This window comes from Rhineura floridana, chromosome 21 (genome assembly GCF_030035675.1).
Source record: "Rhineura floridana isolate rRhiFlo1 chromosome 21, rRhiFlo1.hap2, whole genome shotgun sequence".
Taxonomy (NCBI): Eukaryota; Metazoa; Chordata; class Lepidosauria; order Squamata; family Rhineuridae; genus Rhineura; species Rhineura floridana.
In genome coordinates, this window is record NC_084500.1 from 20,443,413 (window position 1) to 20,460,429 (window position 17,017).

Genomic DNA, 17,017 nt, shown 5'->3' on the forward strand with positions numbered 1-17,017 from the left:
TGGCACCAGCTGAGGCAGAAAAGCCCCCAGCGCCTTTCCCTGGGTGCAAAAATGCTGCCCTTTCGTGGCACCCGAGGGGAGCTCCCTCCCGCCCCCTTCCCCGCCCAGTGAAGAGTCCCGAAATCCCCAGCTGGGCCGGCGCGGACTTAGCGACGCCACCGCTGCTGTCGTCCTGCGCCCTCACAATAGCCTGGAGTCCGCAGGGAGACGGCAGCGTTTTAGGCTCTGCGCGGCGCAAGCGAAGCCCGCTGCTGCCGCTGCGCTCGCCGACCTCCCCGCCGGCGTAGCCAAGCCTTCGGCGGAGCGGCGGCAGGAGGCGGAGCGGCAGGGCGCCTCCCCGCTTGGCCGCAGGTGCCCGCGAGGCGAGCGCAGGCGCCCTTCACAGGCGCCCGGGCCGAGGAAGGGCGCGCGGCGACCTCGACTCTTGTGGCGTCGCGCGGAGGCGCCATGGACGCCCCGCCGGAGCGGAGGGCGCCTCTGCCGACCTCGGAGCAGGTGTACCGGCTGGCGGGGGCGCTGGGCTCGGAGCTGCAGCGGCTGTCGGGCCTCTTCGGGCCGAGTGCCGTGGCCGGGCTGGTGCCGGAGGTGGTGCGTCTCCTCGAGCTGCTCGAAGCCCTCGCCGCGGCCGGAGAGGGAGGCGTCGGCGGGCCGGATCCGGCCGAGGGGCTGTGCCGCGCCGGGCAGCTGCAGGAGGGGCCCTCTGCGGGGGAGCCCTTTCCGGGCCCGACGCGAGACTTTGTTCAGGTGCGCGGGGAGGTCGAGCTCGAGGCTGCCGCTGGCTTGCTCGGAACTGGAGAAGAGCTCTCCGCACGCCCTGTTAGCATAGATTCCTAGGTTGAATCCCGGCCACATCCAAATGAAGGGGGGGGGGAGCGTAGCTTAGCTTGGTGGGTTGAATCCCATCGGAATTTATAGAGACTAATAAATCTTCGTTACACAGTACCTCGCTAGAGGGACCGTCGAGCTGGCTCGGTAGAAAGGCAGCTTTGGGTGCTCATCGGGAGCCTCTGGTCCCTTCTTAACAGATCAGTTCAACAGGTGCAGTCCTGGTCCCTTACCCGCTCCCCCAAAACTCCCAGTGTGTATGGGCCTTTCAGACTGATCGATTTTGTGCTGTAGGTGAGCCCAGTTTAAATCCCTGGAAGCTCATGGCTGCGTTTGTGTCCCTGGGTAGAATTTCAGAAATGGGGAGATGTGGAGGGGTGGGGAAGGTTTGCTAGGCAGGGCAGGCCTGTTTTCAGCAGCCTCCCCTCAGAAAGGATATTGTAGCACTGGAGAAATTCCAAAAGGGACAAACAAAATGGTCAAGGGGTTGGAGTGACTCCCCTGCGAGGAAAGATTTCAGCCTTTGGGGCTTCTTAAGTTTAGAGAAAAGGTGAGTCGGAGGCAACATGACAGAGGTGTATAAAATTACACACGGCCTAAGAAAGTGGACAGAGAAAAGGTTTCCTCCTGAGCTCACATAATAGTAAAATTAAGATTCGGGGTTATCAAACTAAAGCACTTCTTCACGCAACACACAGCTAAGCTACGGAATTTGCTCCCACGAGAGGCAGTGACACCCACCTACGTGGATGGCTGCAAAGAGGAATAGGCAAATTCATGGAGGAGGAGGAGGCCATCAGTGGCTACTAGCCAGATGGCTGTGTTCGCTGTTGGAGGCCGTCTGCCCCTCTGAATGCCAGTGCTAGGGAGTCTCTAGTGGGCGAGTTGCTGTTGCGCTCAGGTCCTTCTTACGGGAGTCCCATTGGGGCATTCAGGTGGCCGCTGAGAACAGTGTTGGTCTAAATAGGCCTGGCCTCTTATGTTCTTACACCCTTTGCCCGGCTGGGCTGCCGAGAGACGTCCTAAAAAGGCATTGCCAACCTGATGTGCTCATTGCTAGCTGGGGCTGATGGGAGTTGTAGTCCAGACCATCAGAGGGCACCAGCCTGTCCTAAGACAGCCCCTAAGCTGAACTGCTGTGAGTCACCAGGAGGAAAGGGCCCGCGGACAGCTTGCCATCCATGTACACACACACGAGCCCTGCTTGGTCCAACCTCCTGTTTCCCTTCCTCCTCACAGGCTCTGGAGCTGCAGCTTGCTGAGGCCCGGCAGAGAGAGCGCCTCCTACAGAGTGGCCTGGCCCAGGCCGAAGAGGAGAACCAGCGGCTCTTGGCCCAGTTGGCAGGCAGCCAGTCCCAGGAAGGTGAGAGGCTTGGGAGGGACGGGATGGGCCGTCAGCACTCAGGTGCCGTGTCTATTTGGACTGACCTGTGGGGTTGCTGTGCCTGGCCTTGGGGAATTTCCCAGGGTGGGGCAGAAACTCCTGCACCTCATGATGGTATAAATGCAAACCGCAAGGCATTTAGAGCTGCTGTGACACTGCCAAGCGCTCCTTTTTACTCCCTACTGCTGTTTGTTTGGTTTCTCTTTTGCCCTCCCCTCCTTTGTGTATCTCTGGCATGCCCGCCTGGGGAGGAAACTGGGAATGAGGAGCTGGACTTTGCCAGGGGATAGCGTGCAGGGCGTGCTGACTGCAAAGAATTGTGCAGGCCACATTGACGGGTTGGAGAAGAATCATAGACTGTTCCTGAATACTGAGCTTCTCTGTGACAGGGAGAGGCGAAGTTTCCTCTGGGTTCAGCAGCATCTCCGATGAGATTTTCTTTCTTTCTTTGGCTGTGTGGGATGCAATTGTCCAAATGTTGTCGGTGGTTATTGGGCAGCACCTGTGACGTTGCTGCCGAGTGACAGGATGACGATGTCTGCGTTGTGTGCTCCAGCTGTTTTTAAGCAATTTCTTAAGGTTTCAGAGTAGGAGAAGGAAACCTCAGGCTCAGGGGCCAAATGCAGCCTCCCCCGGCCATTCTCTGTGGCCCTGGGGAGTCTCTTCAGGCCACTTCCCTCACCTGTCTGTTCCATGCCGTCTGCCAGAGCTTTTCCTCAACCTGTGATAGCTGGAGCGGATGGACAATGTCTCTACCTTTTGTGTAGCCTCCTTAACAAGGTTAAGAGCTGCATCGGTGGCCCTGCCCACTTTTGCCTCTGGCTCTGCCCACCCCTGGTATGTGCGTGCTCTCTGCCTCTCTCATAGAGTAGTAGAGTTGGACGGGGCCTATGAGGCCATCGAGTCCAGCCCCTTGCTCACTGCAGGAATCCAGCTCTCCCTTGGAAGGTTGTGCACAAGGGGATGTGGCCCTTGAGCTGAAAAGTGCTCCCCAGCCCTGGCTGAGATGCTGAATGTTCTCTCTGTTTACACAGTGTGAGCGCAGGAGTCCTTGCAGGAAGCATAAACTGGAACCAAAACCAGGCCAGCGGTGCTTCTGTTTTCTAGTTCACTGGCTTCTCTCTCTCTCTCTCTCTCTCTCACTTTCGCTCTCTCTCTCCTCTTGCCTTGCTTAAAAAAATAAAACCTTTTGAAAATTGGCTGGTCCATGACAAGGCGTTGCCTTGGCTGCACTATGTGTTTTGAACAGCCACAAAGCCTCTTGGGCTGTGCGTCTTGAGCAGGGAGGGTGCATTTTTAAAATAATGTATAATTAATGCTAACTCTACTTCCTTGAGAGAGCCAGTGTAGTGCAGTGGTTAAGGTGCTGGACTACGACCTGGGAGACCAGGGTTCGAATCCCTCCACAGCCACAAAGCTCCCTGGGTGACACTCCTTCTCAGCCCCAGAGGAAGGCTTACCATGAAAACCCTATTCATAGGGTCGCCATAAGTCGGGATCGACTTGAAGGCAGTCCAGTTCCAATTCCTACTTCTATGAGCTGCAATGAGTTTCACGGGTGCAGTGTTTATCCAGCCTTCCTTTGGAAGGAGGTCACTGAAGGCTTAGGGTGTGGTGTAATATCTGAATGTGTTTACAAACAGTACAGGTTACGTATAGGGGGAGGCTCCAACTTACAGCCAGATCCAATGCCCCATATCACATCTCTGGGGAGCGCTATGCCAGGCACCTCCAGCGCTGTCCGCTTACCAAGCTCACGCTTGGCACTCCCTGGCTCTGGCCTTCTCGTTGCATGCAGGCACCTCGATCACACCATCCTCAGCTGGGCCGTGGGGAGGGATCCTCCTTTACAGCACTCGAGAACGCCAGCTCTCAAGGGGAAGGGCTGTAGCTCAGTGGCGGGACACCTGCCTTGCATGTAGAAGATCCCAAGTTCAGGCCCCAGCATCTCAGGGTCAGACTGAGAATTTCCCCTCGCCAAGACCCTAGAGAGCTGCTGCTGGTCAGTGTAGATCAGGGATGGGGAACCCGTGACCCTCCAGATGCTGCTGGACTCCAATTGCCATCATCCCTGACTATTGGTCATGCTGGTTGCTGGGGCTGTTGGGAATTGGAGCCCCCCCCGGTCTCTCCCTCCCCAGTGTAGACAATACTGAGCTAGATGGACCAGGAGTCTAACTTGGTATGGCAGTTTTCTATGTCCCTATTTAAACCAGCCCTTTATCCAAAATCATGAGGACTAGAATCTTAGTTTATTTTCAGGGAAAGAGCTATGGCTCAGTGATAGCATACCTGCGTTGCAAGCAGAAGGTTCCAAGTTCACTCCCCAGTGGCATCTCCCTGAGGACTGGGAACATCCCTGCTGTGAAACCCTGGAGAGCCACTGCCAGTCAGTGCAGACAGTACTGGACCAGATGGACCAATGGTCTGACTTGGTAACGGCAGCTCCCTGTGTTATAAAGTGTAATCAGCCATTTTCTCCAACAAAAGGAAAGTACTTCTTCAAACTTTGCCACAAACTATTAAGGCAGCATCCTCCACTTACCGTCTTGTGCCCAAACACCCAATTTTACCCAACGTCATAAAATGTTTTGCTTCCCAAGCGAGGGCCTCCAGCTTAACTACATTCACAAGTTTAAAAAATAATGCAGTAAAAAAACAAAAGCAAACAGTGTTAAAACACCAGAACTAACTAAAACGTAACTCTCAGCAGCGGTGCGTGTGTGTGGGCCTAATTCCTGTCTCTAGTGCTGTAGCTCTAGTTTCAAAATTTAATTCATGAATCGTGAGATTTAATCCCTCAAATAATACCGTTTGCATGGACTTGCGTGTGACTGCCCCTGTAGCTCTGGAGGAAGAAAGCGCCCTTTGTCTTTAGATGGGGGTGGGGAATCGGTGGCCTTCCAGATGTTGCTGGGCTATTAGAGAGGCGAAGGCCCAGAAAAAATAGGGGGGAAACCATGCCCCTCCCCAATTTTTTCACCCCCCCAGACCTTCACATCTCTACTTGTCGCTCCCATCACCCCAGATTATTGGCTGTGTCAGCTGCTGGGACTGTGGCGGGTTTTTGAGTCCAGCAACATCTGGAGAACTGCAAGGGCCCCGTCCCCTTAATGCTTTAAATTTTGCTAGTGCATTTTGTTGCAGGCAGGCATCTTAGAGGACTCCCTCGCGTGAGAGAGAGGAGGTGCACCCTCTTCTCGGAGGACACCTACCACAGGCAGGCTGTGCAAGTGCTAAAAATAGACTACTTCGGCTTCACTGGAGGGGGCTTCTTCTAATCGACACGAAACATTTAAAATCAGTTAAGAAAACTGATTAATCAACTCCGTGCTGTAGCTCTGATGCAGGGGTGGGAAACCTCATGCCAGGGGTCCAAATGTGGCCCTCTGAGCCTCCCTGTGTGGCTTGGGACTTGCCCACAGGCTGCACCCCCGGCCGTGCTTCACACCATCCTTGAGTGTTTTTGCCTGACTGTCCAGTGCTGGCAGGAAAGGTGTTTGGGATTGGCAAAGCCAACCAGGGAGCCCATCAGGGCTGCTGCTGCTGCTGGTAGTGGTTTGTGTGCCGCAATTTGCCATCCAGAGGCTGCTACTCAGTTCCCTCCTCTGTCCTCAGACAGCGCCTTGCGCAAAGAGAGGGACGTGATGTTGCGCCTCAAGGAGGTGGTGGACAGGCAGCGGGACAAGCTGCGTGCCCAGGCCCACGAGATCCTCTGCAAGGCCCGGGACACTGAGGCGGTAAGGGCTGGGGGGTGGGCTGGCAGAGATGTTGCCCTGGAGGTCCCCCACAGGTGGCTTGGCACCGCTCCTGTGGTGTAGGGGCAGCCACGTTCCCTCCCCTGCACCGCTTCAGCGTGTGTCTGTCTTCTCAGCTGCAAGAGCAGCTCAACCGCTTCATGTCCATGAATGAGGAGCTCCGCCATAAGTTGGCCGTCGTGCAGGCACAGCTCAGGAGTGCCCTGGAGAAGAAGGGAGACCTGGAGAATGCACTACTGGAGACTCGCCAGGAAGCAGAGAGGCTGAGCAAGGCTGGGGCGGCAGCAAAGCCCTTGAGGACTAGCACCACGGTGAGAGAGAGAGCAAGAGCTTCACCCAGAAGTACCCCCGCCTCACTTTCATACCAGGGCATGGCCACCGAGAGTCATAGGGAGCTGCCTCAGAGTAAGTCAGTCTCTTGCCACCGAATGTGGTAGCGGCTGTGCAGGGATTTGGCAGGGGACGTTTCCAGCTGGGGATGCTGTCAGGGATTGACCCCGCAACCTTCTGCATGCAGAGCAGGAGCCACAGCCGTCCCCCAAGATCTGAGGAGCCTTTGCAGCTGCTTTTCGGTATTGAATATGCAGTGCCGCTTTGTCATGACCTGGCTTTGCTGTCTTCACGTCCCTCACCTGGGACTCTGGGGCTTGGCATCATGAAACTCTCTTTACCTCGCAGGCAGTAAGATCCTAGCTCCTTCTGCGCAACAAAGACCTGCTTGAAACTGTAACGGGCACTGCCTGGTGAACTCTCGAATGCCTGGCGGGTCTTGAGGGAAAGGTGGGAGCAGCTTTCAGGGCCTCCGCAGAGTCTCCCTTCTCCTGTCAAACGCACAGACACTTGTGTGATTCTCTTGTCTTGCCCTATGCCAGCCTTCACCATCCTGGTGCCCTCCAGATGTTTTGAACTATAGTTCCCACGGCCGTGCTGGCTGGCTGGGGCTGATGGGAACGATAGTCCGAAACATCTGGGGGGTACGAGGTTCATGAAGGCTGTGGTATGCAGACCTCCTGGTGGGGTCTGGGGCATCAGAAAGCGTGTTGTTCTGCAAGGGCCACTCTGAAGCTGGCCTAGCGGGACGGGATCTGACCTCTCCCCGCCTCCTCCCAGGACGAAGAGGTGACTGCAGCAGCGGCACCACCTGGGGAGGGGCTTCCTGGCAGGGGCCAGCGGGACAGCTCCTTCTCCAAGGAAGAGTTGCAGCAGGTCCTACAGGAGCGCAACGAGCTCAAGACCAGCCTGTTCTTGGTGCAAGAGGAGTTGGCCTATTACCAGCGGTCAGTTTGGGGGTGGGGAGGGGGGCAGCTGGGTGGTCCTCCCGGCCAGTTGCTGTTGGACTTCTGGTCTCCGGGGCCAAAATATCTGGGCAGAGGCTGGGCAGTTTTATCCAAGAACTGCGCTCCTGAAAGGTCGAGATGGGGAAGCTGTGGCCCTTGCACTACAACTCATGGCCACCAACCTGGACAGCTTTAGACAAATTCATGGAAGAGGACGAGGCTATGTTCTAGTACATCTGTCGGGAATGCTTTAAGCTGGATTCTTGCATTGGGCAGGGGGCTGGACTCCATGGCCTTAAGGGCCCCTTCCAACTCTCCTATGAACAGCAGGTGCTGGGAGGAATCCCAAATGGGAAGCGCGCTGCTGTTGGTCTCAGGTCCTGCTTGGGGCTTCCCTTTGGGGCATCTGGCTGGCCACCCTGAGGACAGGATGGGCCCCTTTTGGCCTGATCCAGGTGCAGCCGAGCCCTTCTTAATGCCCATCAGCCCAGACCGCTGGCCATGCTGAGAGTTGCTGAGAGTCCAACATCTGGGTCAGAGGGCCACAGCAGTTAGGAACATGGCATCTAGCCCATGGTTGTGTTCTCACTTGGTGAACCAGATGCCCAGTGTGGGAAGCAGAACTTGGGTGCGAGAGCATTCTCCCTACTTGCGATTCACAGCCACTGATACACTGAGGTACACTGCCTCCAACAGTGGAGTGTAGTCATTGTCTGACCCCCTTTCAAAGTCATCCAAGTTGGGGGCCATCACTGCCTCTTGTGGGAGTCTGCAGTCTTACTAGGTGCGGTGTGATTAATACCTTCCTTTCCCTGTCCTGAATCTCACACCATTCAACCACCGTCTTCCCTAGCGCTAGCCTAGCCTGATCACGGAGACCTGGTGATGCTTTGCATTGCGATGCGAAGGGGGCACGCACCCCCGCCTCTCTTTGGTGGTAGACGTAGATCCCCTGCCCTCCAAGGCTCTCTCCTACATCTCTCCTACCTCCAGGGAACTGCTCAGCGACGAGCGGATCCCCAGCCTCCTCCTGGAAGCCGTGAAATCCACCATCAAGAAGCAGCGCAAGAAGATCTGGGCCAAGATGCTGGGCACGGCGGAGGAGCCAATGAGCAGGTGAGTCTCCTTGCGCTGCTGCTGCTGCTGCTCTCTGGGGATGCCTGCAGGGCTGGCGTGGATCTGGCTGTCCTTGACCTTCTGGCAGGGGGAGCCATTGGCCAAGGAGGGTCCCAGCATCAGTGGGACATGCCCGGCTGTAGCTGATGTTGGGAGACTGAGGCTGCCTTGCTGAGCTGGTGGCTGCTCTTTGCTCTGGTAGAAAGAGCCCGGTGGCAAATGGGGCATGTGAGGGCAAAGGAGGGCTCCTCCAGGCAGTGAGGGTGGTGTGTGGGGTGTGGAAGGAGGTCATCCACATTTGCGGGGTTGGGGGGCTTCACTTTGCCTCCTTGCAAACAAGCTAATTAATTAGTGTCTGGTGCTGATCCTCCCCCCATGTCACTGGAATACATTTGCTGTGGACGGCATATTTTAACAACTTTTTAGATGTGTGTCCAATAAAGCTTTGGAATAGATGGTTGAAAGCCATGCCCCCCTCAGTTGTTTTGCGATGTGGCTTCTGCCTTCTGCTGAATAAAGGAAAGACTGTTCTGTTCCCCACCCCAGGTCAGCTGACTGCTGCCTTCTCGGAAGGGTAGGACGTCTGGAGTGGCTCAGCAGCATCTTCTTGGGCAGGGGGTGCCTCAGTGGCAGAGCACCAGCCTTGCATGTGAGAGGTCTCCAGGCAGGGCGGGAAATATGATCCCTGCCTGCGACCCTGGAGAGCTGCTGCTGGCCAGTGTTGACAGTACTGAGCTAAATGGGCCATGGTATAAGGCAGCTAAAGGCCTCCCTGTTTGGTGGCAGTCTGCCTCCTAGCCAGTGGGAGTTTTAATGAAGTGTGCCTGCAGGGAGGGAATGCCACCGCTCAGGGGGCTGCCACAGAGAATGCCATGTCTCCCCCCACGTGTCTCAGGGCAGGGGGACTACCGATAGGGCCCACATGACGGCACATAATAATCTCACAGCTGTCATGGCTGCAGAAAAGCGGGAAGATGTTAGCACACGCAGTTCATTAAGTGAATAACTGATCTGGCTTCAAGGCACATGAATGAATCCTCCCCCCCCATTTCCCACCACACACAGAGCAGGAAATAGGAAACTCGTGGCCTCCCCTTAAGCAAGCCTCTCTCTCCTTCCCCCCCCCCCAATATCTCCACACTCTTGAAAAGCATCCTGGAATTTCTCGGTCCAAAAAGGCTTCTCTCAGTCAGTGAATCTGACGTCTTGACTCTCACACATGCGCACCCCAACACCCTTTCTCTCTCTCTCTGATGTTGGAGCTGCTGTTAAACCTTTGGAAGGGCCTCCGCTCAAGTCCCTGGCTCAGTCCCTGCATCTCCAGGATGGTAAGATGCCTGAAACCCCAGAGAGTCGCTGCCAGTCAGTGCAGACAATACTGAGCTGCTTGGACCAGTGGACTGACTGGGCATGAGGTAGCTCCTTGTAACGTCCCTACCATCTCCGATGGGGAGAAACCGTCAGTCTGTGACTGGTGCATCCCTAGACCATCCCAGGCTGCTGTGCTGAATGTGGCTTGCCTAAGATCATGGAGACCGCCTTGCGCTACCCCCAGAGCTGGACTCCAACTCCCAGTGGCCAGCAGTCGGGCACGATGAGAGCTGAAGTCCCAACGTCACCTGGAGGACCACAGGCGAGCCACATCTCCACAACATGTTGCCTTGGCTGGGAAGGGGCGTGGCCCCGGGTTCAATTCCATCTCCAGTTAAAGAAGGATCACGTGGTAGACGGGGTGGGGAAAGCCCTTTTTTTCACCTGAGGCCCTGAGGAGACACTGCCTGTTAGGGAGACAACATTGGGCTAGTGATCGACCAGTGGCCTGTTTAGTGCAGTGGCCTTCAACTTTGGGTCCCCAGGTTTTTTCTTCTTTTTTTGGACTACAACTTCCATCATCCCTGACCATTGTCTAACCTGGCTGGGCATGATGGGAGTTGTAGTCCCAACGTCATCATAGGACCATGGTAACCTGCCTTATAGAGACTCAAGCCATTGACACAGCTGAGTCTACGCTGACCGGCAGTGGCTCTCCGGGCCCTGCTGACTCACTGCTCACTCTCTGGTCACATCCACACCATGCATCAGAGGTGCTGGGAATCTTTGGCCCTCCCCATGTTGCTGAACTACAACTCCCATAATCTCTGGCCATGGATTTCTGTGGGTCTACTCTGAATAGAACTTAGTTGGAAACCACCTTCAGAGTCCACATTTTGCCAAGGCAAGGAGCCTTGGTCCTTACCCCACCACACACTGCAAATGGAAACAGCCCTCTCTACATTCAGTTCCTGGGGATGGGAATCACCCCCCCGCCCCCCCCCCACTTTAGGCCTGCATGTGCCTGAGTGAGCGGGGCTGCCCCGGGGGCCTCTGACCTTCTCTTCCTCTTTGGCCCTGTCTGTTCCAGTGATGAAGAGGAGGAAGGCGTGTGGCTGACTTCCCCTGCTGGCTCTGACTGCCTTGACGGCCGCCTTCCTGAGTCTAAAATCAAGAGCCTGTAAGTCAGTGCCTGTTGGAAGAGGGGATGGTTGTTTTGGCTGGAGCGAACAGGAGGGCAGCCTGTCTTGGAAGAATATCCCTTGCAGAAGGACAGGTTACGTTAACACGTGCAGACAGAGAGAGAACTGACTCCATCCAGTCCAGGCCAGCACAGCAAGCTGCTGTGCAGCAGACACTTATCTTAAATTCAGAATTAAACTGGTTTAATTTGAAGGCAGCCTCCAGTTTAACTGCCTGCTGGGAAGCAGGCTGGAGCCAAAGGTATCTTGGCTGGGTGTTGCCCACAAATAGTTCTTTTGAATTAGCAAACCCTTGGCACGCTTTTCAGTCAGCTTTCCATAACCTGATACCCTCCAGATATTTTGGACTCCCAATTCCCATCAGCCCCAGCACCAGATGACTGTGCTAGCTAGGAGTTGTTGGCCAAAACGTCCAGACGGCGAAGGCAGTTCTGAGTTCCCAGAGATGGCACAATTACAAACAACCTTAGCAGTTTTATATCTCTTTTTAAAATTATTATTTATTGTGGCATTTATATCTCACCTTTCCTCCAAGCAGCTCAAGAGATTATGCACATGGCTTACCCCCCCCCAATTTTACCACCACAAGAACCCTGTGAGGCAGGTTAGGTTGAAGTTGGTGACTGGCCCAAGGTCACCAAGTGAGCTTCCTGGCTAAGCAGGGTTCCAAACAGTCATGGCTTCCCTTCAGGAAATCTGAGGGTTGTTGTTTGGGGCCAGGGCTGAGACTTCCCTGAGAAGCTCTTTCTGCCTGAGAACAGGCTCTGGGACAGCCTTTGCCAACCTTGTGCCCTCCAGATGTTTTGGACTACAAATCCCATCAGCCCCAGCACCATACAGCCATCCTAGCTGGGGCTGATGGGAGTTGTAGTCCCAAACGTCTGAAGGGCACAAGGTTGACAAAGGCTGCTCTAGGATATTCTCCCTATCGAACACAATATTTATATTCTATAAACGTCCTCCAGGTTCATCATGATTCTGCATGTAAAGAGAACTAAGTTCTTACCTCCACTGCCAAAGGCAGTAAATGCCTCTGAATGACAAGTGGGGAGAGTTGCTGTTGGGCTCAGGTCTTAACTTGCAGGCTTCCTGTTGGGGGTACCTGGTTGGCCACTGTGAGAACAAGGTGCTGGACTAGATGGGCGCCCTTTGGCCTGACCCTGCTGCAGTTGGGCTATTACATTTTCACTGCACAAAATTAAGATATGCGCTCCTTCCTGTGTGGCCCCAGCCGAGGGACCTGGCCTCACCGTTGGCAATGTGGCCTCCAGACTCACAGCCAACAAATCAGTTTATTACTTATATAATGTTTTTCTGCATGAGCACTTGGAGCAGTTTCACAACATAAAAACACAAAATAAAAAGTACAGTGATAAAAAAAAATTAAAACCCGCAGTTTCAATCTAAAAGTAGCCATCTCAAAATCTAATATCCGGTGTGGCTGCAGTAAAATCAAAGACAGATCTAAAACCCCATTGGAAAGCAAGAGTTCTGCGCATGAGTCTTCCACGGGGCAGGCCTTGATCTCTGCCAAAGTCCACTCATCTCTCTCTCTCTCTGCAGTTTTAGCCTGTGGTATCGCCGAAGCAGCAAAAGCAGCTCACCCGAAGCCTGGGAGATAGTTGGCCCCCAAGATGTGGGCCCTGAGGAGCAGGAGGAGGAGACGAGAGCTTCCTGCAGTTCCAGCCCTTCAGATGGGCCCTCTCACTTTCCCTGACCCAGATGCTGTTGGTTGGACCCACAACTGTACCCTGATCCTGTGGGGACATCAAGGCTCTCCGAGGTTCCTGCCCAGCCAGCAGGAAAAGCTCCAGCTTGGATTAGCCGACACAGTTTTGGAGAGGGGAGCGTGCAGGCAGTGTTGAGGGCCCACCTCACTCGACCCTGCTGAGTCCTGCAGGGTGCACAGTTCTGAGGTGTCCCTAGCAGTCTGTTGGTGCAGCCTCAGGTGAGGTGGTGTCTTTGGATGGGCCGGGACATTCTCTCCCTGTGTAAAAGTATGCAAATATGGCTGGCTTTAATCTTGCATAATGTAAGCTGTCTGTTGTGTGGAGATGTGTGCCCAGAGGGCTGATTAGCGGAGCTTGGAGGACACTAAACTGCTTTCCCCTCAGCCGGGACTGATTTCACACAGGCTGCTTCCAGTGTTTTTGAGCCTCTTTCTCCCCAATTGTGAAAAACAGAAATGCTGCTTTGAACGCACTCGGATCAGGATATTAACCTGACGGAGGACCACACAGGAAGGTGGACTCATAGCTGCGTCTCAAATCTTCTGTCCCCATGAACGGGGTGAAGCAGATTACAAAAAACCACCCACCACTTTCTCTGTAGAATTTGCACATATTTCAGGAACGGATTTGTTTTTATAAAAGATGTTTATACTGCCCTATCTGCAGGAGATTCCCAAGATACCTACCAAACATTACAGTCCAAATGTTAACCTTTTAACATGGAAACATTCAACATCATTTCATATTGATGCTAAAAATGAAAAGCAATAAAGCAGGAGCAGTAAAAAAGTAAAAATGTAAGCGAGGTTACAACACATTCATTAAAAGCTCAGGAGAATGCAATGATCTGATAATCTGGCACTGAAAAGCTACTGAAGTTGGTGCTAGCTGTGTGTGGTGAGGTTATGACATAACTGGAGTGCCCCCCCCCAAAGGCCCTTTTGCCACCCAGAGCATGGCTTCTGTAACAAATCTTAAAAGGAAGGGGAGGCAGATTTCTGAGGGATTAATAAAGCAGTTGAAAAATCCAGATACGATTTTGGTTTTCTACATATAATAAAACCAATTTAGTTTGACGATTGCTGCCAGTTTAATCAATGAGAGTTAATCGGAACTTAGTGGCATTCATTGATTGCTATATCTGGCCTCTTCCTTTTTTTAAACAAAGGCTGGGATTTGAGAGCTGATTAAACCATTCATAGGGAATAAGCCCATCGTAATGTTATGGGATTGAGGGGTTTGGGAAACTTCCCTATAAATCAAATGGGGAAGCAAGATCTGTTTGAGTGTTCATGCTGTGAGCCCTTCCATTTTATGCTTGGGTTGTATATATGTGTAAATAAAACCATATATCCTAAAGACTCCACAGACTCCAGACACCTTCATTCCGAGGAGACTGAACCCCGGGTAAGCACTAGAACCCCTGGAAGCCTCACACAGCTCAGAGATCGGGGTGTGCGCAACTATACTGTTCTTCTGGATCCCACCTTCTGCCCCTCTGATCAATGGCCAAGGCCTATGGACACCCAAAGAAAACCTTCCTGGAAACGAGAGACTTCCAAAAACAAAAAGATGAGTTTCTAAGCTGAATTCTAAATAGGGTTCCAAACCACATAAACAGGTACAATACAAAGAGCCCGATGTCTAAGGCCTGCTGTCCTTTTACACACCTAATGCCCCCCATCCTATTCCACACATATTTGTGGGATGCAGGTGCCGGACAGGAAGGGCATAGAGCTCTCAGACCCCACATGGCTTGGGGAGACCTCATCACTTGTGAAGCCGCTGGCCCATGTAGGGAAGGGGGAAGGATGTTTACAGCTTACAGTTAAGAAAACAGGAATCTGTTATGTTGAACCAGACCAGTGGTCCATTTAGCACAGTATTGTCTACACTGACTGGCAGCAGCTCTCCAGGGCTTCAGGCAGGAGGTCTTTCCCAGCCCTACCAGGAATGCTACCAGGGATTGAACCTGGGACCTTCTGCATGCAAAGCAGCTGCTCCCCACTGAGCTATAACCCTTCCGATAAAATTAAAGTAAGATTCTAGTCTTCATGGTTCTGATTAAATAATTGACATAAGAATACCAACCACCCAGTCAAGGAAAAGACAAGGATGAAACTTTTGAAAAGCAAATTGCCGATGTTTGGAGGAGGCATGATGTAGTAGTAATGGGGGAATTCATTTACCCCGATATCTGGCCCCTCCAAGAAATTCCTGACTTGTGTTGGAGATTTCTCCTACAGAAAGTGGAGGAAGCAACTAGAGGATCAGGTATCCTTGACTTGATTCTAACCAATAGAGATGACTTGGTGGATGAAGTGGGAGTCATGGGAATTCTGGGAGAAAGTGACCATGTTATACTTGAGTTCTTGATTTTAAAGGAAGCAAATCTGAGTGTAGCCATACATGTACCCTGGACTTCAGGAAAGCCAATTTTAATAAACTCAGAACAATGATAAGTAAGGTCCCACGGCAAGCAATCCTAATGAGAAAAGGAGTCCAAGATGTGTGGGAGTTTCTAAAAGAGGAAATTCTAAAGGCACAATGGCAAACAATTCCATCAAGGAAAAATGGGGGAAGACAGCAGAAGGAGCCAATGTGGCTTCACAGAAAGCTCAGAGATGACCTGAACACAAGAAAAGGAGACATACAGGAAGTGGAAGGAAGGTCAGGCCACAAAGAAAGAGTACAGGCAGGTAGCACGGAATTGCAGGGATGGTGTCAGGAAGGCTAAAGCTGAGAATGAGCTGAGGTGAGCGAGAGATGCCCAAAGCAACAAAACAGCTTTCTTCAGGTACATTCATAGTAAAACAGAGAAAAGAAACAGTGGTAGGGCTACTACTCAGTGAGGATGGCATATAAAATGGTAACAAAAGGCAGAAATGCTCAGTTCCTGCTTTGGCTCTCTTCTCCCAAAAGAGGGTCTATGATCCTCCTGGCAAACATGACGTTGAAGGGGCAGGATTGCAGCTTGAGGTTGATAGACAAATGCCCAAGGAACACCTAACCACTTTGAGTTCAAATCTCCAGGGCCCAATGAACTCTCTCCTAGAGTCTTGAAGAAACTGGCTGAAGAACTTTTGGAACCACTGTCTATTCTCTTTGCCAAATCGCGGGGGATGGCGAAGGGCAGGATGACTGGGGAGGGGGGCTAATGATGCCTCTATCTTAAAAAAAGGGGGGAAAAGAACCTGGGAACTGCACACCAGTCAGCCTGACATCAATCCCTGGGGAAATTCTGGAGCAGATTATAAAGTTGTCGATCTGTAAGCAGTTTGAAAACAATGCAGTGATTACTAGAAGCCAACATGGACTTATCAAGAAATCCCGCTAGACCAGAGGTTCTCAGTCTTTTTTGGTTCGCAGCGCACTGTAACACATATTAAAAATTTCTGGCGCACTTCGTGTACAAAATTAAAAATATATTAATATATTTTAAACTATGAATAAAAATAACAATAATAATATACTTTCATAATACTCGCAGCACACCTGCCACCTCTTGTGGCGCACCAGCGTGCCGCGGCGCACCGTTTGAGAATCACTGCGCTAGACTAATTTCATCTCATGTTTTGATCAGGTTACCTCCCTGGTAGACTGTAGGGATACTGTGGACATAATATCTCTCTGCTTCAGTGAAGTCTTCAACATTTTTATTAATGAATTGGATGAGGAGGTGCAGGAAATGCTTATCAAATTTGCAGATGATACAAAATTGGGAGGGATAGTGAACACCCTGAAAGATGGAAACAAAATTCAAAGGGATCTTGATAGGCTGGAGCACTGGGCTGAAAACAACATAATTAAATTTAACAGGGATAAGTGCAAAGTTTCCTAAGTTCTACACTTAGGAAAAAGAAATCAAATGCACAGTTATAAGACGGAGGATACTTGGCTCAGCAATACTACATGCAAGGAGGATCTTGGGATTGTTGTTGATCACAAGTGGAATATGAGCCAACAGTGAGATGTGGCTGCAAAACAGGCAAATGCTATATTAGGCTGCATTAACAGAAGTATAGTTTCTAAATCACATGAAGAATTAATTCCCCTCTATTTGGCAATTATTAGGCCTCATCTTGAGTACTACATCCAGTTCTGGACATCGCAGTTTAAGAAAGATGCAGATAAACTGGAATAGATTCAGAGGAGGGCAACAAGGATGACCAGGGACTGGAAACAAAGTCCAGTGAGGAGAGACTGGAAGAACTGGGCATGTTTACCTTGAGAAGAGAAGACTGAGGGGAGATATGACAGCACTCTTCAAGTACTTGAAAATTTGTCACACGGAGGAGGGCCAAGATCTCTTCTTGATCGTCCCAGAGTGCATGAAACAGAATAATAGGTTGAAGTTGCAGGAAGCCAGATTTCAGCTGAACATCAGGAAAAAACTCCTGTTAGAACGGTACAA

At 52.1% G+C, this 17,017-nt stretch overlaps 1 protein-coding gene across 1 annotated transcript in view; it reads left to right on the forward strand.

Moving 5' to 3' along the window:
• Nucleotides 1-350: 350 nt before the first annotated feature.
• The window catches only part of LOC133374497 (scavenger receptor class F member 1-like), a 32,118-nt gene continuing 15,451 nt past the window's right edge, over nucleotides 351-17,017 (forward strand). Inside the window, exons 1-8 of the mRNA XM_061605522.1 lie at nucleotides 351-744; nucleotides 2,065-2,188; nucleotides 5,828-5,949; nucleotides 6,084-6,278; nucleotides 7,078-7,244; nucleotides 8,238-8,360; nucleotides 10,762-10,851; nucleotides 12,437-12,589. Coding sequence (XP_061461506.1) covers nucleotides 448-744; nucleotides 2,065-2,188; nucleotides 5,828-5,949; nucleotides 6,084-6,278; nucleotides 7,078-7,244; nucleotides 8,238-8,360; nucleotides 10,762-10,851; nucleotides 12,437-12,589 — 1,271 coding nt within the window. The 5' untranslated portion in view covers nucleotides 351-447. The remainder of the gene's footprint in view (nucleotides 745-2,064; nucleotides 2,189-5,827; nucleotides 5,950-6,083; nucleotides 6,279-7,077; nucleotides 7,245-8,237; nucleotides 8,361-10,761; nucleotides 10,852-12,436; nucleotides 12,590-17,017) is intronic.